General features: G+C 39.1%; 1 protein-coding gene across 17 annotated transcripts in view; it reads right to left on the bottom strand.

The window, feature by feature from the left end:
* The window catches only part of MAP4 (microtubule associated protein 4), a 196743-nt gene that overhangs the window by 124291 nt on the left and 44494 nt on the right, over nt 1-27958 (bottom strand). For 16 of the 17 annotated variants that reach the window (XM_045080502.1, XM_045080496.1, XM_045080491.1 and 13 more), the window contains exon 2: nt 1086-1327. In XM_045080502.1, coding sequence (XP_044936437.1) covers nt 1086-1308 — 223 coding nt within the window. In that variant the 5' untranslated portion in view covers nt 1309-1327. Of the gene's footprint in view, nt 1-1085; nt 1328-8846; nt 8950-27958 lie in introns of those variants that run through there. The other variant, XM_013060479.2, reaches the window with a different exon arrangement.

The following is a 27958-nucleotide window of genomic DNA, read 5'->3' as shown; positions in this document are numbered from 1 at the left end:
CCCGCATCGGGCTCTCTGCTCGGCAGGGAGCCTGCTTCCCTCTCTCTCTCTCTCTGCCTGCCTCTCCATCTACTTGTGATTTCTGTCAAATAAATAAATAAAATCTTTAAAAAAAAAATCAGTAATCAATAAACCTCTATGCAGACTCATCAAGAAAAAAGAGACACAAATTACCAATATAATAATGAAAGAGGGGCATAAAATAGATCCTACTGACATTAAAAGAATCAGGTAAGAGTTCAATTTTATCTCCATCCAACTGACAACTTAGAGGAAATGTGCCAATTCCTGAAAGATAAAAACTACCAAATCTTACTTAAGACGAAATAGATAACCTGAATAGTTCTACATCTCTTAAAGAAACTGAATTCCTAATAAAAAAACCTGACCAAGAAAATTCCAGGCCCAGATGGGTTCTGTGACCAAGTTTATCCAACATTAAAGAAGGAAACATCAATTCTACACAAACTATGTCAGAAAACAGAACAGGAGGGAACATTTCCCAATTCATTTTATGATGCTGCATGACCTCAATTCTAAAATCAAAGGCATCACAAGAAAACTATAGACCAATATCCCATATAAACATAAATGCAAAAATCCTCAACCACATAGTAGCAAATGCGATCCAGCAACATGTAAAAGCAGTAAACCTCTTTTTTAAAGATTTAATCCATGGCTTAATCTTGACCTAGAATTACTCCCAAAGACAAAAAGTGGTACCTGATTCCATTCCAAATTCAGTCTTGATGTAAACATAGAATTTTACATATCTGACTTGTTACAAAACTACTGTCAAAGTAAAGGCAGAGCAGATAGTTTAATTTAGGAAATTAGGCAGATTATATAAGAGTTGAGACTTTATAGAAGAACCTTTAGATTAAAAGTTATCTACAGTTTCATGAACACACACTCAACTAAAGGGTAATGAACCTACATCTTTTTCTGAATTTCTGTTAGAAACCAAGGAGAAAGTGACTAGCTTATGCTAAAGAACTCAATTCAGTTTACTCAAAGTTTTTAAGATTATGACCCAAAGCATAATCCCTAATCTGCTTTCTCAGCAGCTTGGCTTAACTACTTACCTTCAACCTGGCTAGTATCTGAGCATGATTTCTTCTTTGATTCTGAATTCCCGGTTTTCTCATCAACATCCAGAAGAGGAATATAGTCTGTTTTTCCAACAGTTTCTCCCACAACATCATCAAAGGCCTCTGCCTCCAGCGTGGCAATAAAGTCCCGTTTTATCTCTTCCTCAATTTCTGGAGGTGGCTCTGTTAATGCATCTGCAAGACTGAGGTCAGCCATTTTGCACCACTGCAACTGCCTGGTTAAGGAGGAAAAAAAAATTTCATAAGATGAGCACTGTGCAAAAGGAAACACATTCCTAAAAACTCTTCTCAGTTGTTCTAAACAAAAAAAGAAAAAAAATCTAGAACTTGAGAGCTAGAAGAGGCTCCCTCATTTCACAGATTAGAAAATCAAAGCTCAGTTGACATTCTTACCCGAAGTAAACACTATCTCACATCTCTCAGAAGTAAACAGACAAAAGCCATTTTGTCCTTTCCATTAATAAAATTGTCAAGAAAAAAAAAAAAACCCAACTTATCCAAAGTTACAGCCAGTAAGACTCATATCAGGTCTTTTGATTTCAAGTCTTATAAACTTACCAACTATCTCTTCCATCTTCATTTCTAAATCACATCCCAGAATATTTCTTACAAGAATATACAAAAGGAGGTCAGATTACATTATATTCCCATTTGAAAAAAGGTTACAGGGCGCCTGGGTGGCTCAGTGGGTTAAGCCGCTGCCTTTGGCTCAGGTCATGATCTCAGGGTCCTGGGATCCAGTACCGCATCGGGTTCTCTGCTCTGCAGGGAGCCTGCTTTCTCCTCTCCCTCTCTGCCTGCCTGTCTGCCTACTTGTGATCTCTGTCTGTCAAATAAATAAATAAAATCTTTAAAAATAAAAAAAGGTTACAATACTATCAGGAGACAAAAGACTTACTTTGTTGAGGTTAAATAATGCTTCTTCAGGAATTTCCTGTGGATAGCTCCGTTAACCAAACTATACCTAGCCCTGTTGGCATGAAAAATACGTACATGTTCCCTGATTAGCTAGGGGTGGCAGCCCCTCTGTGTGGTCATGCCCTCACCATCTTTTCAGAACATGAGGCTCTCCAATTTTAAACACAACCTGAAGTTAAGAAGTATAGCCTACTGCAGGCAAAACTGCAGGTGACTAGCCCAGAAATACAGGAATAGTGTAGTAAAAATGCCAAAGGGCCTGCAATAAATTGAGCTCCCGATACATATACAGCACAGTGGGCAATAAAAAAAGTATTCTGGGTACCGTGTCTGCTTTCAAAAGGTCTAACTTAATAGAGACTCCAAGAGACTCAGAAAGATACGTGAACATGGGAGCTTTCTTGAGCAGGCAAAGGTAAATCAAACAGAAATCCTTAGTGGCACAGGGGCACATGGGTGGCTCAATCAGTGGGTCTCTGTCCCACTCTTGATTTTGCTTCAGCTTGTGATCTTGGGGTCCTGGGATGGAGCCCTGAGTTGGGTCGACTTGGGGGGTTCTCTCACTCTCTCTGCTGCTCCCCGCAACCCCGCATGTACAACAGTGGGCAGATGCACGCTCTCTCTCATAAATAAATTGATCTTTAAAAAAAACAATTTTGTTTATGTATCTGACAGAGATCACATGTAGGCAGAGAGGCAGACGTGGGGCGTGGGTAGAGGAGGTGAAGCAGGCTCCCTGCTCAGCAGTGCGCAGGGCTTCCCGGCAGGGCTCGATCCAGGACCCTGAGATCATGACCTGAGCCAAAGGCAGAGGCTTAACCCACTGAGCCACCCAGGCGCCCCTAAATCAATCTTAAAAAAAAAAAAACAAAACTAAACTAAAAAAGAACAAAAGAAGTTCTTAGCTGCATAGTATGACAGTTACAGCTTCTGTCTGCCTAGAAATTCATTCTTCCTTATCTCCACCGATATTCACTAATAGCCACCCCAGTGGTGTTGGACACATGACCAGGAAGAAGATGGTTGGAAAAGGAGTATCTCATAATGGAAGACCCACCTCGCGGCAGTTCAGTTGCCCTGGTTGTCTTCTTTCTCGAGTCTAAGTGAGCAACCTTCCATCTTTCTTTCTCCTAATTTAGTCAATCTACTGCTTGCAAGCAAAGAATCTCAACTAATACACAGTCTTTCCTCAACCCAGATTTTTAAAAGCCAGAATCTACTAGTAGATTCGAGCCATCTTTAAAGGCTCTTCTTTAAAACTGTCCTCCACTGTCTACCTCTCTCCAGCTAAATTTATTAAGGAAAAAGAAATACACACCAAGGAGTACAGTGATTCTATCTTCAACTTTGTCTCCACACATGAGTTCCTATCACAGTCATCAGTACGGAGCAGCACATATACAACCCATTTACAACACATGAATATGGATGGACACTCCCTACTCTATATGCCACCCAGGCTACTTTACACGTAAAGTATGATTGTCTCTCCAGATCCTGCCAGGAAAAATGCTGAAAAATGACTCATTAAAGAACTTTTTAAAAGCCTGACAAATTTAATGTCAATAAGTTCCATAAAAAGTAACTGCTTTTTCCCTTTTTTATGTTAACTATTATTAACAGTTAGCATTTGAAACCCATTATGAACCAAAAATAATAAAGGATGTCTATAATTAAACAGTTTCAAGGTCAAAGAACATTTGAAAGGGTATCTGTACCATCCCTAACAGAAGCTCCATTTTTTCCATAATACATACCTAGGACACTTCTTCCATGTAATCCACTCAAACTCCCTAATTTAGGACACAGGTGAAAATGCAGACAGAACCAACAATATCTTTCCAATCTCATTTACCTGAGTGCATATTCTCAAAGGGTAGCTCTTTATCCACCGTAATCTTTCCCTCTTTACCCCCACCCCAACCTCCCAAACCACTTCCTGGGCTGACATGTGTTTCATGGACTATGAATAGTGGCTTAAATTCAGCCTAAGAAGGTAAAACTGATAGAAAATTAGGCAGCTGGAAAGCAGGAAGGTCATTTGGCTCAGAGTGCATCTAGCCAACCACCCAGCAACTGTATCTCAACACAGCGAAGATATTCCTTTCTTGTCACTACATATAAATAGAAATATGATTTACACACACACACACACACACACAATTTACTTATGGAAAGTGAAGTACTGGCTTTTATCCAGGAAGCCCCAGTTTTCAATAAATTAAACAGATGATTCAATTTTATAGTTATTCTATTCTAAAATATATACAAGTATAACAAATTAAGTAAGTGTTCTACAGGTTTGTTAAACCGGTTTTGCCAGTGTTTTGGAATTGATTTTAATGAATTCAATGGGTGAATTTCATCCCACACTCACAGAACCATTTAAGGTCACTTAATATTCAGTTATGCCTTAAAATGTTGAGTTATGTAATTTATGGACATAAGGGTATGGCAAAATGTTACTCTCAAATCTGGATATTCAGGAAGGTCCAAAAATGTACTCTTATGAATGAGGACTACCTACTAAAAAGAAATGATCTCTTCTTGACTATTTATACTATTCCTTCCCCCCCCCAATAAAAATAAGCATTTATTATCCTCCATTACAGGAGTCCCAGGAGAAGGCAATATCATGGCTGATCAATTCAGTAACTCAATGACTTTCAAGGACCCAGGTTCTTTTCATCTTCTTATTTTTTTTTATTTTTTAATTTTTTATTAACATATAATGAATTATTAGCCCCAGGGGTACAGGTCTGTGAATCACCAGGTTTACACACTTCACAGCACTCACCATAGCACATACCCTCCCCAATGTCCATAACCCAACCACCCTCTCCCTCCCCCAGCAACCCTCAGTTTGTTTTATGAGACTAAGAGTCTCTTATGGTTTGTCTCCCTCCCCATCCTATCTTGTTTCATTTATTCCTACACCCCCCCCCCCCCCGCCAAACCTCCCACGTTGCATCTCCACTTCCTCCTATCAGGGAGTTCTTTCTCTGACTGACTTATTTTGCTAAGCATAATACCCTCTAGTTCCATCCACGTTGTGGCATCTACTACACCTTTCTTATCTGTAAAAAAGTTTTACCTTTAAAAGGCTTTGTTTCTGGGAGGCAAAAAAAAAAAAAAAAAAGCTAGGTACAGAAGTTTCTATGCCTCACTGAGGCACCAGTTCTAAAGCTTCCTGTGAGTCACGTTCAGGGGCTGAGTTCCCTAATCTGTAAAATGAGAGTGGTATGTTAAATGATTCCTGAGGTTGATTATTCTATAAGCGCTTATAATTTAGATTCATCACTTAAATTAGAAATAAACTGCACACAGATCCTCAATGTGCATGCCTGATTTTTATATGTCAAGTACTCCCAATTATAACTGGGTGCAGATTTATTAAAAGGCAAAAGCTTTTTGGCAAAGAGAAAGACTAAAAAACTCATCACTGCACAGTGCCCTGCTTGAGCAAATCTGACTGGAGCTTAAGAAACTCCACCCAGTTCTGGCTAACATCAAAGGAGACTTGACACCACTCTGCCAAAAAATAAGCCTCATATTATTTAACCAGGCACCAAGAGAACACACAGTTTTCAAGCATAGCACTTTGGACATCTGATCTTTCATTCTGACTACATGCCTGAAGTGAAACTATCTGTTGAGAAGAGTTTTGAAAATATGTGAAAGAAGACAAGAAATAATGACATGACAAGATGATGAAGCACAGAACAGAATTTTGGGCTCCTGACTAGCCTCTGACTATTAATAGCCATGTACTCATGCGGAGTAAATAAGATATGATGAGCTCACAAAGCATCTCCTCTGTTGTATGGTTTACTTTAGATTACACACTCTGGAATTAGTTACTGAACGATTTTCTAGGTTTATAGAGACTGGTGTTCACAATTAATTTAAATACAAAGAAGTATGGGCAACTTCTCAAGGTCCCAAAATTCCTCTTGAAAATATTAAGTCAGGGGCGCCTGAGTGGCTCAACCCTTAGGCATCTGCCTTTGACTCAAGTCATAATCCTGGGGTACTAGGATCAAGTCCTGCATCGGGCTCCCTGCTCAGTGAGAAGCCTGGTTCTCCCTCTCCCAATCCCCCTGCTTGTGTTCCCTCTCTCGCTGTGTCTCCCTCTGTCAAATAAATAAATAAAATCTTAAAAAAAAAAAAACAAAAAAAAAACAGAAAATGTTAGGTCAGTCTTACCTATAGTCAGTCACTCACTCCAGATCTGTGTTGATTGTGTCTGATGAGAAATTACCATTAGCAATCTAGTCTGCAAATGGCCTGTTGCTGCCTTTGTCCTCCAGGATCTACTTCCTGGACCTGGACCCTCCACCCTCCCAAAGGTACTCCTCTGAAGCTAAAGTGGAGCAAGAAAACTCATGATGAAAAAGAGAAACAGAAGCCTAATTCCCACCAACATAGTGAGACACTCTGCACAGCCACTGTCACATTTTCATTTCACTCTGTCACATTTGCCAAAACTGTACCAAGATTATTTGTGGTAGTCAGCATTCTCTTTTTTAGAAGTGTAAAAATAAAATAAAAGTGTAGAATCCTGTTTCACGGGGCACCTGGGTGGCTCAGTGGGTTAAAGCCTCTGCCTTCAGCTCGGGTCATGATCCCAGGGTCCTGGGATCGAGCCCCGCATCGGGCTCTCTGCTCTGCGGGGAGCCTGCTTCCCTCTCTCTCTGCCTGCTTTTCTGCCTACTTGTGATCTCTGTCTGTCAAATAAATAAATAAAATCTTTTAAAAAAAAAAAAAAGAATCCTGTTTCACAATTTCAAAGGGGGTAAAGGGACTTATACCCCAGAAGGCCCATCATTCTACCTTAGTGTGAGTTCAGTTCTTATCAAGTTAACTTTCCTCTTAATCCCAGAGATCAATTCCATGCAAAGTATTTAAGGTTTTTGGTTTTAGTGTGAAAAGGGAGAAGAATACTAACTTAGCAACACAGAACATTTCAGGGAACAAAGCAGATCTGGATAAGGTATCAAAATAGAGAGAGGATATGTGGTCCCAGAGTCCTAGGATGTCAAAGAAAGGGAAGTTATACAACGTCAAAGGCAAGCTCTTTTAAAATATTACCTCCTGTTAGTTTTAGAAGAAAGAAAAAAATTTTCCTCACAGTTACCTGGACTAATTGAAAAATGAAATTATTGTTTACAACACTGTATCTAAGGGAAATGCTTCTGAGTTCCAAATAACCAACTTAGTAAATAAACATTTAATAATAATGCTGAAAACAGCAGAAGACTGGGGCACCTGGGTGGTTCAGTTGGAGAAGCCTCTGCCTTGAGCTCAGGTCATGATCTCAGGGTCCTGGGATCGAGCCCCGCATTGGGCTCTCTGCTCAGCAGGGAGCCTGCTTCCCCCTCTCTCTCTGCCTGCCTCTCTATTTGTGATCTCTCTGTCAAATAAATAAATAAATTTTTTTTTAAAAAGGGGGAGAAGACTGCTCATAATGCTCACTTAAATTTTCTTCATGATTAATATTCTATCAGTTTTTTTGGGCAGTGGGGATAGAGGGGTGAATTATGGACAAGATATAGAACTAAAAAGATCCATGGGGCTCATATTTTCTTCCTTTTTTTTTTTTTTTGGCATGACTGATCTAAACGGCAGAGAATTCTGAGGCCAACACTAAGCTGCTATCCCAGGACATTAGTGAAAGTGCTGGGACCAAAATGAAGTGCTTGTTCCTCAGGCTTGGAAGAAACCCAGCATCCCAGCCAGTTCCAGAGACCATTTATAATCTGACATGTTGGTGGTATAGCCTGCATCGTAACGATTTCATATTCAACATGAGATTTTTTAAGTTTGCCTAGCAAATCTTCAGTTACTAACAGGGGACTCTATTCCTCAGATCGGTTTTTTGCTGTTGTTGTTTTTAAGATTTTATTTATTTATTGAGAAAGAGAGCGAGAATGGGAGAGAGCACGAGAGGGGAGAAGTCAGAGGGAGAAGCAGGCTCCCTACTGAGCAGTGAGCTGGACGCAGCACTCAATCCCATCATCCTGGGATCATGACCCAAGGTGATGGCAGATACTTAACCAACTGAGCCACCCAGGCGCCCCCTCAGATTGGTGTTAATCAATTCCTTTCAGAGGTCTATTACACAGCAAGCTGACCCTTATTTGTCTGGTTTCTGTGTTCTGCTTTCAATTTATTTAACTAGAAAACTAGTTTGATTTATACTTTCAATCAGAACGGTATTTCATTCAAAGTAAAACCAATTTCTACTTGTAAAAAACCGATTTTTATTCCCATACAGCTGATTCCTGTATGGGAATCAGCTACCATCTTACAGAGCTCACAGGCACATGCGATCCCTGAGGCTAATCGGAATATCTCCTCTTCCCCAGAACCAGAATGGCAAAGGCACAGCTCAGCAATGTCTTGATTATCCTAGCAATAAGCCCCAAACCCCTGCCGAATATATTAAGTTTCCACCCCCAGGTACCTCCCTACACACTTCAAGGACAACAGCTGTACTATTATGAACGGATGGTATTTGCAGGCTCCACAGGGTTCCGTTCAGAACCACCACTTGTCCTGTTCATCACAGGATTGCAACAGGAGAAAGCCCTTGATTACTAGAATAGCTGAGGCCATTGCCCAGTGACATTCCTATATAGAAGAGCACGTGGGTTTTACTTCCATGTAGTCCCAAAAACAAAGAGCTCCTTTTCCCTATGCAGTTTTATGGAACTCTGTCCTCGAAACATACAAACACAGCACACACATGCACACACATATTCACATACATAAAACCTTGTAGCCCAAGTCCCAATGCCTAGCTTGCGCACTTACAGGAACTATGCAGGCAGTCTGTGTTCAGTCCTGATCAAATGCATTTTGGACCTCTAAACAGGCACCTGCCTGCCACATTTCTGTCCCAGTGAATTTAAACCTATTTCTCCAAGAAGAATCATCTACACCAGATACCTCCCACTGTTAGCCATGTGATCCACTCAGCATGATGTCTGCTGAAGTCTGGTAATGTGCGCCAAGCCAAGAGGCGACAATGACACAGCACTTAAGTTTCTGCTCTAACCATCCTTAAGAGCGACTCTTCAATTTTATTTCAATTAAAAAAAAAAAGTCAATCTTAGGATGATTCTCAATACCTATTGCCCCCAAATTGTGGGGAAAAAAAATGGGTTTTTTAAAAATGTTACCATTCAGGGACACCTGGGTGGCTCAATTAAGCATCTGCCTTCAGCTCAGATCATGATCTCAGGGCCCTGGGATCGAGTCCCACATCAGGCTCCTTGCCCAGCATGGAGTCTGTTTCTCCCTCTGCCTGCCACTCCCCATGTTCCTGCTCTCTCTCTCTCCTCTCTCCAACAAATAAATAAATCTTTAAAAAAAAAGTTACTATTCATCCCACTTATCCTTCCTCAGTCTAATTAAGAACCAAACACATTCAGAGTTTCCCTACACCTACCCAAAAAATTATTTCTAAACACTGAAGATCTCTAAAGGCTTTTATAAAAACACCAGTTCAAATAATCTAGATTCCAATTCCCTCACTTTAATAGTTAACAAAAAAAAGGAACCAGAAGAAACAAGTCATTTATAAATAAAGCTAGACTGAGGATCAGGCTAAGGGGAGACCCAGCAAACACCAGAAACACAAGCAGGATGACAAAATCTTGGATTTTTATAGTTTCTGTTTTATCTGACACAATGACATCACCATACTTCCAAATCTATTTTTCTTTTTTGCCTTACTTTTTCTTCTTAAAGTACAGCAATTGGGAGGAGTCCTGAAGATCAGGGGGAAAAAATCTGAGCCGATTTAAAAGGACCCCAATCCCTATTAGGAAAAAACACTCCAAACTCCTTTGGGTGATATCCAGGTCACATAATCCTATAGAACCCAGACCTAGGACCTACCACAGCCATCAGCAGTTTACCCTGGAGGCTCTCCCTGTACTTTAGTGAACACAGGACCAGCTGCCATCTTAGGAGCCTATCACTGACATTATTACCACACGGCCTTGCTCACACTGCTCTCCACACTACAAATCCTCTTCACTCCTTCCTCACTTGTCAAGAGTCTTGAAATCAACTATAATCAACCATCACCTTTTCTGTGATTCCATTCTGAGATCTGTTCTCCCGGTACCATTGAGAACTAACAGCTCACCTGTATTTCTACAGTAACAGTACAGTATAATCTGTACTGTAGTTAGTTGTAGGTACCAGTGGCTCCCATAACTGCTAGATCCCAAAGGGGAAGGACCATGTCTAAGCAATGTGTGTATCTTCTCTTGGTCAATTACTTTACATAAGATGGCTAAAACAACAAAAAACAACAAAACAAAGGGGCTAGCTGAACAGAATTCTAAGATGGTATGACCAAAGTTAATTAAAAGTAGGAACACCTTTGTGGCTCCATAGGCTGTCTGCCTTCACCTCAGGTTGTGATCCCAGAGTCCTAAGATCAAGTCCCAAGTTGGGCTCCTTACTTCTCCCTCTGCCTGCCACTCCCCCTGCTTGTGCACACGTGCTAGGTCTCTCTCTCACCAACAAATTTTTTTAAATCTTAAAAAAAAAAAAAAAAAAGTAGGTCTGGGGCGCCTGAGTGGCTCAGTGGGTTAAGCGTCGACTCTTGATCTCAGCTCAGGTCTAGATCCCAGGGTCATGAGGTCAAGCCCCGCAGTGGGCTCCACATGGGGCATGGAGCCTGCTTTAAAAACCAACCAACCAACCAACCAACCAAAAGCCAACAAAAAACAAGTAGGTCTAATTTGAAATTAATCAGAGATGCTAAAACTACAAAAAATTCTTCAGAACTAGAAAAAGAATAAATATATTCAAGGCTGAAGGGTCACCATTAACTAGCATATTCACCTCATTTCTTCCTTTCCAAACATAGCTTTATGCCAGAGCAATCAAGTTGTCCGCAATCATGAAAAGAAAGCCAACAAGAAGTAAGCATACAAGCCAGCTCTCCATGCTGGTCATCTTATCATTATTAGGCAGGCAATAAAAATAGCCCTCTGCTTCTAGAAAAGCACAACAACATGATGCAATATGGCCGAAACAAACAGCATTTTGTTGAAGAGATAAGCTACCACCGTCATGTTAGCATCACTGTATAAAACATATTTTGTAGTTATTAAAATGTGAAATCTCCATCGTACCAGCTCACATATGTCTGTCAGGTAGTAAATATACTGTGTAATTTTAGTATTACCTAGTGTTGGGGAAATTGGGTGAAGAGAAAAAGTATTCACACTTCATCAGCACCCAGCTCTTGAGAACTGTTTAAGAAAAAAAAAATCTCTCCATCGAGCCAAGTGAAGTGTCTCTCTTAAGCTCAGAGCCAGAGCGTGCTCTATTTTATTGTTTAAGATGTCAGTGAACATAAAGTAAAATGAAAGACTGAATTAAGAGGAGAATGAGGATCTGTGCTGATTAATTCTGCAATTATTTATCACAGACACATATAATGTGTGTCTCCTCCAGAATCCCACTGGACTTGGGAGTTCCTAGATGGCAGGGACACATCTTTTCCACCTTTTATCCTGGGCATCTAGTACAATAGTGACACCTGGGTGGATCTCAGCTGCGCATTCATCCTACTGAGTGTGCTCTGTTCCGTATCATGACACAGCCTTCTCTTGCTGGATTTGACACCTGCCTAGTTGAAGGACCCTTCTGGCTCTTTCACTGTGGGTCCTGGGCACAGATCAGCATTGGGGTAGAGCAGCCCTGCTCTTCTGAGCAGGAGAGAAGAAAGCACAAACTCTACAGCAGTAGTTAGCAGGCATTTTGTATAAAGACCTTAGTGGTGGTAGTAAATAACTTGCCTTTAACATAAAAGTGCCTTATGGATGCTTTCAAATGAGGGAAGGGGGTAAAAAAAAAAAAAAGCCTAGAAGTAAAAATAGTAACACTAAGTGAAAACTGAACAAGCAAAGTAAAAACCAAAGGAATCTTTCACGTTAATAATTAGCATCATTTTTAACATTTTACCTGAAACAGAAGTAAAGATCTGAGTCAAAGTGAAATGCCACAGGATCAGAATCATTCAGGGACTGAGGGGAACAATTTCAGTTTTTAAGTGTTGATTTTTTTTTTTTTAAGATTTTACTTATTTATTTGACAGAGAGAGATCACAAGTAGACAGAGAGGCAGGCAGAGAGAGAGAGGGAAGCAGGCTCCCTGCTGAGCAGAGAGCCGGATGCGGGACTCGATCCCAGGACCCTGAGATCATGACCTGAGCTGAAGGCAGCAGCTTAACCCACTGAGCCACCCAGGCGCCCCTTAAGTGTTGATTCTGAAGGGCACCCACAATTGAGAGCTACTCAATTAATCAACAACCTACTTGAAGACAAAGTTCATTGAAATTAAACATAAGACAGAATTTATAACACTTAACACTAGAAAGAGATCAAATTCTCCCTTTTTGAGAAGGTGGGTGGTTATTAGATAGAGTTTTTTAGAAGTAGAGCCTGACAGGGGTTCTATACAAGTGCCTTCAGGAGGAATCTGTAAGGGAGGGAAGAGCAGCAAAACTATGGTTTCAGCTAAAGGTTTGCCTACGTCTCCTGTCTGGGAAGCTATAATGCACTATCACACCACAGAGCCAATCCCACCATGAGGTAAGGGAGCCAGGTTTTTGTAACCCTCATCAGGCAGTCACTGGCTGAGAGCCACGTGAAGGGAAGGGATGTAATCCCAGACATCCCTAGGAGAGGTGGCTCCTATATGCTATGGCCCTTGCTAACACTCGTAGCAGTTGGGGGTCAGTGTGTGTGTGTGTGTGTGTGAGAGAGAGAGAGAGAGAGAGAGAGAGACTCTAAGCAAAAAATCCATTAGAAATAAAGTGACAAGTTCAATCTGCTATGACTTACCAGTATTTTTTCATTTACCAATATTAAATACTAACCTTGTGTGAACCTAGCAACATGGCTATTTTAAAAACATAACATTTCATCCAAAACAAAAATACTAATTCAAAAAGGCATATACATCCCTATGTTTACTGCAGCATTATTTCTAACAGCCAAGATATGGAAGCATTCCAAGAGGCAAACAACAGCTGAACGGATGAAGATGATGTGATACGTACACATATACACATGCACGCACACACACAAAATTTCGTATTACTCAGCCATGAAAAAGGATGAGCTCTTGCCATCTGCAACAACATGGATGGACCTAGAGGGCATTAGGTTAAGTGAATTAAGTCAGATAGAGAAAGACAAATACCATATGACTTCACTTTTATGTGGAATCCAAAAACAAAACAACAACAACAACAAAAATGCGGAAAGAGACCTATAAATTCAGAGAACAAACTCATGCTTGCCAGTGGAGGGCGATAGAAGGGATAGAGAGACTCTGTTAGGAATATACAAGATTAATATTTAATACTGGTAAATGGGCAAAATGGGTGAAAGGGAAGTGGGGGTGGGTTTCCATGCTTCCAGGCTGGAATACAGGCTTCCAGATATGATACGAGTTAAGTCATGGGAATAAAAGGGAATACAGGAGCACAGGGACTATAGTCAATAATGTTGTAACAGCACCGTATGGGGACAGATGGTAACTACACTTGTGGTGAGCACAGCCTAACGTAAAAACTGGTCCAATCACTAGTTGTACAGCCAAAACTAATGTGACATTGTGTATCAACTATACTTCACTAAAAATTAAACACAAACATAATTAAACTACCGTTAATGAGGAGAAACAGATGGGTCCTCCTTCATAGGGGGATACTGCAATACACCTCCCTCAGTAACTGACACATCGTGTAGACAAAAATCAGTAAGGACATAAAATGTCTGAACAACTCAATATACAAGTTTCAGCTATTGGAACTACAGAGTACACTGGAAAAGACACTTTTTTGGCACACACAGGACATTTCATTTGTAAAATAAATGTATGCTAGGACATAAGACAAATCTCAAATTTTAAAAATTATTGTTTTAAGAGAACAAACTGGTGGTTACCAGAGAGGAGCTGAGTGGAGGGATGGGTGAGATAGGTGATGGGGACGAAGGAGTACACCTGTTGTGATAAGCACCAGGTGTTGCGTGTAAGTGTTAAATCATTCTACTGCACACCTGAAACAAATATCACACTGTGTTAACTAACTGGAACTTAAATAAAAACTTTATTTAAAAAACCATTATTATACAATATGCATTTAGGAAACATCATTAAGTAAGCTAGAAACAAAAACCTGAATTTTTCAAAAATTTACTGGGAAATTTTAAAACACATGGCAAATAACTCATCAAAATAGAAATGAAAAAACACTCAGAACTGAATAATAGCAAAAATACTACATAGCAAAGCTTGTGGAATATACTTAAAGAGAGAATTTGAGGAAGTCTCCAGCCTTAAGTGCTTTTATTAGAAAAAGAAGGATATAAGTTAGTCAGTCTTAAGACCCATCTTAAAGAGTTAGGTAAAAATAAATCTGAAGAAAACCAAAGAAAGGAAATAAAACCTTGAGCCAAAAAAAGGCGCCAAGAAAGAAAAGAGAAGATCAACAAAGCAAAAGTCCTCTTTGAGGAGTAATAAAGTCAACAAACCTTTGACCAAAAAAGAAAAGAGGGCATAAATGAACAATTTTAGGAAGGAAAAGAATAATGCTACAAATATGGCAGAGGAAAAAAAGATTATCAACAGCTATGCCAACAAATATAAAAAATCAGATGAAAAAGACTAATTCCAGGGTGCCCGGCTGCCTCAGTCGGTGGTGCCCGGCTGCCTCAGTCGGTGGAGCATAGGACTCTTGATCTTGGGATTTTGAGTTTGAGCCCCACAGTGCGTGAAAGATTACTTAAAAAAAAAAAAAAAACTAAAAAAAAATGACCAGTTTCTAAAAGAGAATATATTACAATAACTGATCCAAAATTTTATAATAAACAGAAAACCTAAATAGTCCCAAATCAATTAAAGAATTGAAACAATTATTTTTTTTTAAGATTTTATTTATTTATTTGACAGAGAGAGATCACAAGTAGACGGAGAGGCAGGCAGAGAGATAGAGGGAAGCAGGCTCCCTGCTGAGCAGAGAGCCCGATGCGGGACTCGGTCCCAAGCCCCTGAGATCATGACCTGAGCTGAAGGCAGTGGCTTAACCCACTGAGCCACACAGGCGCCCTTGAAACAATTATTTTTAAGTCTTACATCCCCACCCCCCAGATTTTATAGGAGTTCTAACCAATATTCAAGGTGCAGGTAACTCCAATCTAACACAAACTCTAGAAAATAGAAGAATTCTCATCAAATCATTTTATGAGGTTAACAAATATAATGCACTGATTAGAGGCCCACATTCCAGCCAGACCGTCAGAGTTTCAAAATTGGTTTCTACCACTTAGTATCTCTGTGACCCTGAGCAAGTTTCTTCACCTTTTTGCTTCAGTCTCCTCAAATGTTAGTTAGGGTAACAGTATTAACTACTTTCTGAATCTGTTAATATAGAAAATAGGGCGTGGAACATTGTATGTGTTTTACATATTTGGTATTGTTTATATGATTATTGATAATATGTACCTGCTACAAAACCAGACAAGAAGAACCCAATAATGGAAAATTATAAGCCAATATAAACTTACAAACTTATTTCAGGGGTCAGCAAACATTTTCTGTACAGAGACAGAGAGTAAACCATTTAAATTCTGTGGTCCATACACTTTGTCACAATTATAGGCAGTCCTTGCTTTACGTGGTTCTAACATGCACAAATTTCAGTTACCATGATTTAGTTAAATAACGCCACTCCCCAATAACATGGTTCAAGTTTCAGTCACCATGGTATATTAACCACGAGTAATCGCATGAAGTACAAAATTTGCTGTTAGCTCTTCACTATATAAATTAACAGGTGCACATGGAGATCAATTACCTATCACATCACTTCTTTTCTTTTTCTTTTTAAGATTTTATTTATTTTAGAGGAGAGGGAGGGGGATGGGAGAGGCAGAGAGACAATTCCAAGCAGACTCCCCGCTGAGAGAGGAGCCCCCTAGGCGGGGCTCAATCTCACAACCCTGAGATCATGACCAAGATCAAGAGTCAGACGCTTAACCCAGGTGCCCTTCACATCACTTCTTCAAAGCCTGTTGGTGACTGGTCACCGGGCATCTGTTACTCAGTTCCTGCATAAATGGTGGTGTTGCCTCCTCATCTCCCAATGATAAACCCATGTGGTATTTTACAAAAAACAAAAATGAATAATTGAAAGAACTGGCCTACAAAAATGAATGTGCAACAAAGAATCAAAAAGTAGTAATTCAAAGTGAAATTCAAATCAAACGTAAATGTAGTCACAGAAAAAATAGCTCACTGGGGGAATGCTGACACTACCACCATTCAACAGAGTGTCTGGATATGCTGCCAGAGGAACTGTGAGGGTAAGCTTATCTCCACAAATGAGGACAATGGTTTGGTGAAAAAAATGAAAATGCCTTAGAGGAGGTGATGCTGGCAAGAAGTCGCACATTAGAACTCTGACGGAGCATCCGGGTGGCTCAGTGGGTTAAGCCTCTGCCTTTGGCTCAGGTCATGATCTCAGGGTCCTGGGATCGAGTCCCACATCAGGCTCTTCCCTCGGCAGGGAGCCTGCTTCCTCCTCCCTCTCTCTCTCTGCCTGCCTCTCTGCTTACTTCTGATCTCTCTCTGTCAAATTTAAAAAAAAAAAATCTTAAAAAAAAAAAGAAGAAGAACTCTGAAGATACTCCGTGGCAATGAAAACACAAAGGATAAAATGTTGGAAGCTGATCTAAACTTAGAAAGGAGTAGAAAAGATACAGAAAAGATGCCCACTCCACATCACAAGTTATATGGTAAGAAGAAGCCTGATACTGTTCAAATTATTCCTTGTAGGTTTTTTCGAAACAAATAAAACATTTCAATTCTCCATGTTTTTAATGTTTTGAATTACAGTGTACTAAATATTAACTTTACCCTAAGAGATCTTTTAAAGTTTTTAAAGATCACAAAACAATCCTAATTTTTCCAACTGATTATTAACTTTGCTTTGCCTGCATGGCCATTTTTACGGTCCTGAACTACGGTGCAAAGCAAAAACTTCCTGGACTCAACCCTGCCATTATAGTAAGAAAGCTCCCACAGACAACACACAAATGAATGAGTGTGTCTGGGTTACAATAAACTTTATTTATAGACACTGAAATTTCAATAGTGTACGTCACCTGCCATGAAAAGTTTTTCTCCTTTTCTGTCAATTATTTTAAAATGTGGAAGACATTCTTAGTTCAAAAAAAATTTTTAAAGGTTTATTTATCCGTTAGAGAGAGAGACAGAGAGACAGAGAGAACACAAGCAGGGGGGAGGAGCAAAGGGACAGGGACAAGGAGACTCCCGGCTGAGGAGGAGCTCAATTCGTGGCTTGACCTCAAGGATCCTGACATCACAACCTGAGCCGAAGATACAGGCTTAATCAACTGAGCCACCCAGGTGCCCCCTGGCTCATAAATTATACAAAAATAGACTGTAGGCTGAATTTGACCTTGAGCCATAATCTCCTGACTCCTAACTTAAGTGAAAAAAATCCTACAATAAACATTAACAAATCAAATCAAGCAATGCAGAAAAGATACATCTTGAACTGGGCTGGCTAATAACGTCTTAGAACAATCTATCAATGTATTCACTACATTAACAGATTAAGTAGGGAAACTAAAAGCTCATCTCAATAGAATCAAAAAGGCCTGGGTGGTTGGGGGGGGGGGGCATCCTAACAAAATAGGATGGGAGGATCCTTTATCTGACAAAGGTTATCTACAAAACAAAACAAAACCTGCCACAAACAAAATTCTCTTGAGATAGGGCAGAATTACGAATGCCTGTTATTGCTGCTACTAGCCAGTATTGTGCAATGAGTCAAGAAAAAAAATTAAGAACACAAGGATCATAAAGAAATAGTAACAACACTCATTGCAGGAAACAACTATACACAGAGGAAATAAACTATTAAAATTAGTACATGAGGGGCGCCTGGGTGGCTCAGTATGTTAAGCCTCTGCCTTCAGCTCAGGTCATGATCTCAGGGTCTCAGGATCAAGTCCCACTTCAGGGCTCCCCCTCTCTCTGCCTGCCTCTCAGCCTACTTATGGTACACCTCTCTCTCTCTCTCTCTCTCTCTGTCAAATAAATAAATAAATAAATAAATCTTTTTTTAAAAGTAGTAAATGAATTAGCAAGGTTGTTGAACTCCAGGCAAATTATTAAAACACAACTATATTTCCACATGCTAGCAAAAACAATTGGAAGATTTTTTAAAAATATCACATACAGGGATGCCTGGGTGGCTCAGTTGGTTGGACGACTGCCTTCGGCTCAGGTCATGATCGTGGAGTCTCGAGATTGAGTCCCACATCGGCCTCCCAGCTCCACGGGGAGTCTGCTTCTCTCTCTGCCCTTCCCCTCACTCATGCTCTCTCTCCCTATCTCTCTCTCAAATAAATAAATAAAATCTTAAAAAAATATATATCACATACAGTGTCATTTTCTTCAAAACTTCTAAGAGTAACTTTAATAAAAGATATCCCGAGGGTGCCTGGGTGGCTCAGTTAAGCAGCTGCCTCAGGCTGAGATCATCTGAGCCCCACATTAGGCTCCCTGCTTAGTGGGGAGTCTGCTTCTTCCTCTATCTTTCCCACCCGCTTCTGATCTTTCTTTCTCTCTCAAATGAATAAAATATTTTTAAAACTAAAAAATTAAAATTAAAAAAGATATCCTGACTACTACACAGAAAACAACAAATTGAGAGAAATTAAATATTAAATAAATGGAGGATATATCATGATCGTGTACTACGGACTAGAAGACTCAATATTTCAAAGATGTCAATTATCCCCAAACTGATCTACAGATTGAAACTTTACAAGCAAAATTGCAGGAGGTTTTCTCTTTTTAATTCAAACTGAAAAATTGATTCTAAATTCTGTACAAAAATGAAAACACCTAAGACAGTCTTAGAGAACTCAGAAGACCTTAAGCTGCTAGATATCAAAACGCACTGCTGGATTAAACCATATGAAATTGCCAAAAAGTGATAACCTACAAATATGACAACTTCCTATGTTTCAACTAATATTTATAAATATTAAATTGAAGACATTAAGGTACTGGCACAACCACCAAGAAAGAGGCCAATACAAGTGAACAGTTTCAAAGTAGAACCACTATACATCATTAATTTATCACAAATGTGACACTTGCAGGGCAGTAGGTAAAGAACTGTTTTTTTCAATAAATGCTGCTGGGTCAACTGGATATCTAGTTATAGGGGAAGACATATTCTTGAGTTCTATCCCACACAATGCACAAAAATTAATTACAGGTAGATAATAGGCCTAAATGTGAAAAATAAAACAATGAAGCCTCTAGAAGATAATAGGGAAAATATCTTCATGACCGTGGGAGTAAGTCAAGATTTCCTAAACAGGTCACACAAATCACTAACCATAAGGTATTAAAAATTATTAACTAAAATTATTAATTAGACTACATTGAAGGTAAGAAAATTTGTGTTCATCCAAATATCCCATTAAAAGAATGAAAGGCAACCCATGGGTTGAAGAAGATACTTGCAACACACAAAAACAACTCATATATAAAATTATATAAAGAAATCCTACAAATGAAAAAAAAAGAAAAGGCAGGGGTGCCTGGGTGCTCAGTCAGTTGAGCATCCAACTCTTGATTTCAGCTCAGGTTGTGATCTAGGGATCATAAGATCAAGCCCCATTTGTGGACTCTGGGATCAGCGTGGAGTCCACTTGAGACTCTCTCACCCTCTCCCTTGCCCTTCCCCCTGCTTTCTAACCCTCTCTCTCTCTAACAGATAAAATCTGAAAAGAAAAAAAAAAGTCACCTCTTACAGGAGACTATCCAAATAACCAACACTATCCATAAACATATGAAAAAGTGCTTACTTTAACTAATCACAAGGAAAGGTAAATTAAAACTACACTGAGATCCAATAAATAGATATTTCAGTAACAGAACTGCTAAAATAAAAAAGACAATACCAAGAGTTAGGAAGAAGAATGAGCAGCAACTGGACCTCTCATACACTGGTATAAATTGATATACTCATTGTAGACAACAGTATGTTGTTTATAAGGTAGAATTTGTACAAATCCTTAGACCCAGGCCTTCCACTTCTAATTATCTCTGATAAACTCTTACATCCTTTTATAAAAATGTCAAAGCAGCATTATTCATAAGAAGGATCTGTAACAACCCAAAGATACATCAACAGAGAATGGATTAAATTACTATACTAATGAAATAAATACAGCACTGAAAATGAATTTACTATAGATATACACACAGACATGGGTAAATTTCAGTAACACGGTGCTTAAAAAAAATCATACATTTATACTCGAACTATTAAAAATAACACAAGGGTTGCCTGGGTGGCGCAACTGGTTAATCATCAGACTCCTGATTTCAGCTCAGGTCATGATCTCAGGGCTGTGAACTTGAGCCCTACATGGGCCTCCATTCTCAGCATGGAGTCTGTTTAAGATGCCCTCTCCCTCTCCCAATGCCCTCCTGTGCATACTCTATCTCTCCCTACAAAATAAATAAATAAATCTTTAAAAAAATAAGCACAAGGAAAGGCACAAACATCACATCAGTGATACTCTGAGAGGAAGAAAACTCAATAGGGTAGGGACACACAGGGGCTTAGGAAAGTCCAATTTTGTAAGGTGGCTGGTAGATTCATGGTTATCTTTTTATTCTTTATTTTTTTATTATTTTTATTCTTTAAATTTCACATATATATTGTTTTACATACAGAAAGATACATAAAAAGTATCAAAACAAACAAAGGGGGAGGATGGGGGAGACGGGGATAATAAGAGCAGGGAGACCAGGATGTGAGGGAAAAAAGAGAAAAACATAAAGAAAATTCCCCAAACAGTACCTACCAAATTATAAGAAATAGATTGGCTTATGATTTCTAATAGTAACACTAGACATTGGAAAGCAATGGAAAGATGCCTCTAAATGTAGAGAAATTACTTTGAACCTAGTTTTATACCCAAGCCATCTACCAAGTGAGGACCAAAATGGGAAATTCAAACATGCAATAAATCTAAAAAGTTTATTTTTTAAATACTTTTGCTGAAAATTAACTTTCAATTCAGACAGCAAGAAAATGATAAATGAACACATCATCACAGGAAGATCATAATATCCAAGTAATAGTACAATTAACATGTAAGAGAAATGAAAAGAAATTCTAGGATGGTGATCTAGATCTAGAGACAACTCTGTACAAAATTAACCTTTCCACAAATAATATAATTCTAAAAGCTGAACAACCTTAAATACATGTTTTGGCATATATTTTTCTGCCATCAAGGGAAAAAAAAAGGCAATTAAAAATGGGTAGAGATGGGATACCTGGCTGGCTCAGTCAGAAGAGCATACGGCTCTTGATCTCAGGGTTGTGGTTCAAGCCCCACACTGCATATAGAGATTACATAAAAATGAAATCTTTTGAACACAATGTTTGAAATCTATGGGACACAGCAAAGGCAATAATAGCAATACAAGCCTGTCTCACAGGCTACACAAACTAACCCTACACCTAAAGGAGCTGGAGAAAGAACAGCAAATAAAGCCTAAACCCAGCGGGAGAAGAGAAATAATAAAGATCAGAGCAGAAATCAATGAAATAGAAACCACAAAAACAGTAGAACAAATCAATGAAACTAGGAGCTGGTTCTTTGAAAGAATTAGTAAGACTGATAAACCCCCCTGGCCAGACTTATCAAAAAGAAAAGAGAAAGGACCCAAATAAATAGAATCATGAATGAAAGAGGAGAGGATCACAACCAACACCAAAAAAATACAAGTAATTATAAGAACATATTATGATCAACTATATGCCAGCAAATTTGACAATCTGGAAGAAATGGATGCATTCCTAGTGATGTATAAACAACCAAAACTGAACCAGGAAGAAACAGAAAATCTGAACAGACCCATAACCAGTAAGGAGATAGAAGCAGTCATCAAAAATCTCCCAACAAACAAGAGCCCAGAGCCAGATGCTTCCCAGGGGAATTCTACCAAACATTTAAAGAAGAATTAACACCTATTCTCCTGAAACTGTTCCAAAAAATAGAAATGGAAGGAAAACTTCCAAACTCATTTTATGAGGCCAGCATTACTTTGATCCCAAAACCAAAGACCCCATCAAAAAAGAGAATTAGGGCGCCTGGGTGGCTCAGTGGGTTAAGCCGCTGCCTTCAGCTCAGGTCATGATCTCAGGGTCCTGGGATCGAGTCCCGCATCGGGCTCTCTGCTCAGCAGGGAGCCTGCTTCCCTCTCTCTCTCTCTGCCTGCCTCTCCATCTACTTGTGATTTCTCTCTGTCAAATAAATAAATAAAATCTTTAAAAAAAAAAAAAAAGAGAATTACAGACTAATATCCTTAATGAACACAGAAGCGAAAATCCCCACCAAAATACTAGCCAATAGGATCCAACAGTATATTAAAAGGATTATTAACCACAACCAAGTGGGATTTTATTCCAGGGCTGCAATGTTGGTTTAACATCTGCAAATCAACATCAATGTGATACAATACATTAATAAAAGAAAGAACAAGAACCATATAATACTCTCAATAGTTGCTGAAAAAGCATCTGACAAAGTACAGGATCCATTCTTGATCAAAACTCTTCAAAGTAAAAAAATAAAATAAAATAAAATAAATTTTTAAAAAACTCTTGAAAGTGTAGGGACAGAAGGTACAAACCTCAATATCATCAAAGCCATCTAGGAAAAACCCACAGTGAATATCATTCTCAATAGAGAAAAACAGAGAGCTTTTTCATTAAGGTCAGGAACATGGCAGGGATGTCCATTATCATCACTGCTATTCAACTTAGTACTAGAAGTCCTAGCCTCAGCAATCAAACAACAAAAAGAAATTAAAGGCATACAAATCAGCAAAGAATAAGACAAACTATCACTGTTTGCAGATGATATGATGTGATACTTTATGTGGAAAACCCAAAAGTCTACTCCAAATCTGCTAGAACTTGTACAGGAATTCAGTAAAGTGTCAGGATATAAAATCAATGTACAGAAATCAGTTGCATTTCTATACACCAACAACAAGACAGAAAAAAGAGAAGTTAAGGAGTCAATCCCATTTATAACTGCACCCAAAACCATAAGATACCTAGGAATAAACCTAACCAAAGAGGCAAAGAATCCATAGGCAGAAAACTATAAAGTACTCATGAAAGAAATTGAGGAAGACACAGAAATAGAAAAACGTTCCATGCTCATGAATTGGAATAACAAATATTGTGAAAATGTCTATGCTGCCTGAAGCAATCTACTCGTTTAATGCAATCCCTATCAAAATACCATCAATCTTTTCCAAAGAAATGGAACAAATAATCCCAAAATTTACATGGAGCCAGAAAAGACCTCCAATAGCCAGGAGAATGTTGAAAAAGAAAGCCAAAGTTGGTGGCATCACAATTCCAGACTTCAAGCTCTATTACAAAGCTGTCATCAAGACAGTATGGTACTGACACAAAACAAACATATAGATCAATGGCACAGAACAGAGAGACTAGAAATAGACCCTCAACTCTATGGTCAACTGATCTTTGACAAAGCAGGAAAGAATGTCCAATGGAAAAAAGATAGTCTCTTCAACAAATGGTGTTGGGAAAATTGGACAGCCACATGCAGAAAAATGAAACTGGACCATTTCCTTACACCACACACAAAAATAGACTCTAGATCGATGAAAGACCTCAATGTGAGAAAGGAATCCATCAAAATCCTTGAGGAGAACACAGACAGCAACCTCTTCCACCTCAGCTAGAACAACTTCTTCCTAGAAACATCACCCAAGGCAAGGGAAGCAAGGGCAAAAACAGGTCTTCATCAGGATCAAAAGCTTTTGTACAGCAAAAGAAACAATCAACAAAGCCAAAAGATAACTGACAATGGGAGAAGGTATTTGCAAACAACACATCAGATAAAGGGCTGTATCCAAAATCTATAAAGAACTTATCACACTTAACACCCAAAGGACAAAAAATCCAATCAAGAAATGGAAAGAGGACATGAACAGACATTTCTGCAAAGACATCCAGATGGCCAACAAACACATGAAAAAGTGCTCCACATCACTTGGCATCAGGGAAATACAAATCAAAACCACAATGAGATACCACCTCATACTAGACAAAATGGCTAAAATTAACAAGTCAGGAAATGACAGATGCTGGCGAGGATGCAGAGAAAGGGGAACCCTCCTACACTGTTGGTGGGAATGCAAGCTGGTACAGCCAGTCTGGAAAACAGCATGGAGGTTCCTCAAAAATTTGAAAATAGGGGCGCCTGGGTGGCTCAGTGGGTTAAAGCCTCTGCCTTCGGCTCGGGTCATGATCCCAGGGTCCTGGGATCGAGTCCCACGTCAGACTCTCTGCTCAGCAGGGAGCCTGCTTCCTCCTCTCTCTCTGCCTGCCTCTCTGCCCACTTGTGATCTCTGCCTGTCAAATAAATAAATAAAATCTTTAAAAAAAATTTAAAAAAAAATTTGAAAATAGAGTTTACCCTAAAGATACAAATGTGTGATCTGAAGGGGCACATACACTCTAATTTTACAGTAGCAATGTCCACAATAGCCAAACTATGGAAAGAACCTAGATGTCCATCAAGAGATGAATGGATAAAGAAGATGTGGTATAAACATACAATGGAATACTATGCAGCCATCAAAAGAAATGAAATCTTGCCATTTGCAATGACGTGGATGGAACTAGAGGGTATTATGCTGAGCAAAATAAGTCAATCAGAGAAAGACAATTATCATATGATCTCCCTGATATGAGGAATTTGAGAGGCAATGTGGCGGATTTGGGGGGAGAAGGAGGAAAAAATCAAATAAGATGGGATTGGGAGGGAGACAAACCATAAGAGACTCTTTATCTCACAAAAAAAACTGATGGTTGCCAGGGGAGGGGGGTGGGAAGAGGGTGGCTAGGTTATGGACATTGGGGAAGGTGTGTGCTATGGTGAGTGCTGTGAAGTGTGTAAGCCTCCCAACTCACAGACCTGTACCCGTGGGGCTAATAATACATTATATGTTAATAAAGATTTTTTAAACATAAAATTTTTTTTAATGTAGGTGGGAGGTGGGTGGGGTGCACCTGGGTGGCTTAGTCATTAAGCATCTGCCTTCAACTCAGGTTATGATCCCAGAGTCCTGGGATCAAGCCCTGCTTCAGGACCCCTGCTTAGTGGGGAGTCTGCTTCTCTCATTCTCCTTGCTCATGCTCTCGCTCTCTCTCTCTCTCTCTCAAATAAATAAATATCTTTAAAAAATAATAAAATAACTAAAACCAACATGTGTTTAAAAAAACAGGTGGGGCTATTACCATAGGAGGACTACACAAAAAGTACTGATTCAAATATAATGCAAACGGAGCTATGGCATTATTTTGAGCTAATGGTTTTAAGAAAAGAATGAATTTAATACTTAGGTTTAGAACATTCTCATCAGATTTGCTGACACAGGATGGATCTATGAAGAATGGTATGTTTTAGACTTAGGTACAGAAGGTATATATAATACTATCACAGAAAGTAAAAGGGAGGGAGAGTAGACAGGGATAACTCTCAAGTAGCAGCTGAAATCAACTGAAAGACTTTTGCTGACTCTCCAAATTTAACCTTAAGTGGGCAGCAGAGAAAAAGAACTTTGCCTTCTCACTGGAATGTGCTTCTCTACTGGCCTGCAAGTCTGCATGTGCTGACCTTTAAAAGACAGTGTAAGGTTTGTCTGTTCTCCCTTCTGCTAGTGGGTTGACAGACTGAACATGGGAGGACAAGGATTTGGTTGCTCTGATGTTGGCTGTATTCAATATTCTACTGTGTTTCTTGTACACTGGGAGATTTTTGCCATAAATGCATTTTTAATCCTTAAAAAAAAATAAGCAAGGCATAATGAGATAAGAGAGTTTAAACCAAAAATGAAATTTAAAAAATAACATGATAGTACCATTTTGGGCAGGAGGAGCTCTTTTAAACGTAACAACCACCAAAGAGTTTACAAACCAAAATTGCAAAGACTGGGGCACCTGGGTGGCTCAGTGAGTTGAGCCTCTGCCTTTGGCTCAAGTCATGATCCCAGGGTCCTGGGACTGAGCTCCACATGGGGCTCTCTGCTCAGCGGGGAGCCTGCTTCCCTCTCCGTCTCTGCCTGCCTCTCTGCCTACTTGTGATTTATCTCAGTCAAATAAATAAATAAAAATCTTTTTAAAATTAAAAAATAAATTTAAAAATTGCAAAGACTTTCAAACTATACTTCTAAGAACTCTGGAAGTAAATTCTGAGTAATCAAAGGTACAAAAAGTAACATGTAATCACTTCTCGGCCTTTTGGCTAAGATCAAGTGCAAAAAGTAACATGTAGGGGCACCTTGGTGGCTCAGTCAGTTAAGTGTCCTGCTCTTGATTTCAGCTCAGGTCATGATCTCAGGGTTGTGAGATTGAGTCTCAAGTCAGACTCTGCTGGGCATGGATGGAGCCTGCTTAAGATTCTCTCTCTCTGCCAGCCCGCCACCCACCTTGCTTAAAAAAAAAAAAAGTGACATGCAATAGGGAATACAGAAGACAAAATTAAAGACAGTACAAGCTAAGTAAGTGTGGCAGAGATGTGCTCAGTGCTCATCAGTCCTGTCTCTTCTTCCTGGGTACTGTTCCTTCTTCCTGGATACTCACAAAGACATTTCCTACCACACATACAGTTCCAAGTTGAGACCAAAGACTGGGTTCTAGTCAATGAAATGACACCTTAAGTAATATGCTACCCCCAAAACATTAATGAGATTCTCCTTGCTGGTGCTCTTTGTTGTCAATCAAATGAATACAGAGGGTCCATCGGAAGATTCCAAGACACCAAATGGAAAAAGATGAAATTCTTCAATCATCAAATGAAGCAAGAAATAAACCTTTACTGTATTAAGCCATTAAAATGCTACATAGGTTAAAGTAGATAGCATTAATTACCCCAATACAGGGATCTTACACATCTAACCTCCTCGTTTTATAAATAAGCAAACTGATGAAAAAGTAACTTTCTAAAAATTATTTTATTTTTATTATTTTATTAAATTTTTATTATTTTATTAAATTTTATTTACTAGTTGGTAGAATACAATGCCTCCTGACATTCCATCAGAAACTTTTACCCAGTAAAAGATTCGCATGCTAAATTCTGAATATTATTATACAAATATTTGCTACAAGACTACAAAAAGGGAATAAGACAGATAGTTTCTCATATAAAGATGAGGGACCTTAAATTTCTACAAAAATGCTTATGAAAATCTCAGAGGTATCCATCCCAAATCCTGTGATTGACATTCTCTCACATTCTGACTTGTATCAGCAGAATTTGGCTGAGGTATTAAAACTTTATGTAGCACAAAAGAGTAATAATTTATATAAAACTAGATATAATAATTTTTCTACTACCCTCATTTTGTAAGGAGTATTTGAAAAGTATTATACTATTCATCTAAGCATATCATGTGAAAATTTTATCTGTTGCCATTTCTATGGAGAGCACTGGGCGTTAGGCCCCATGGTCAAATACATAGCTTCTAATTACGCCTTTACTAACACAGGGGAAGAAGAAGAAGAAAAAAAAAAAAACCCCACCAAGCTTTTAACAACTCAAGTCAATGGGGCACCTGGATGGCTCAGTTGGTAAAGGGTCTGCCTTCAGCTCCAGTCATGATCCCAGGATCCTGGGATCCCCATATTGGGTTCCCTGCTCAGTGGGGAGCCTGCTTCTCCCTCTCCCACTCCCTCTGCTTATGCTCGCTCTCTCTGTGTCACATAAATAAGTAAA

Source organism: Mustela putorius, unplaced genomic scaffold (genome assembly GCF_011764305.1).
Source record: "Mustela putorius furo isolate JIRA1106 unplaced genomic scaffold, ASM1176430v1.1 tig00000095_pilon_pilon_pilon, whole genome shotgun sequence".
Lineage (NCBI taxonomy): Eukaryota > Metazoa > Chordata > Mammalia > Carnivora > Mustelidae > Mustela > Mustela putorius.
The sequence above is the reverse complement of the archived record's forward strand: the minus strand, read 5'-3'. Positions and strand labels throughout refer to the sequence as shown.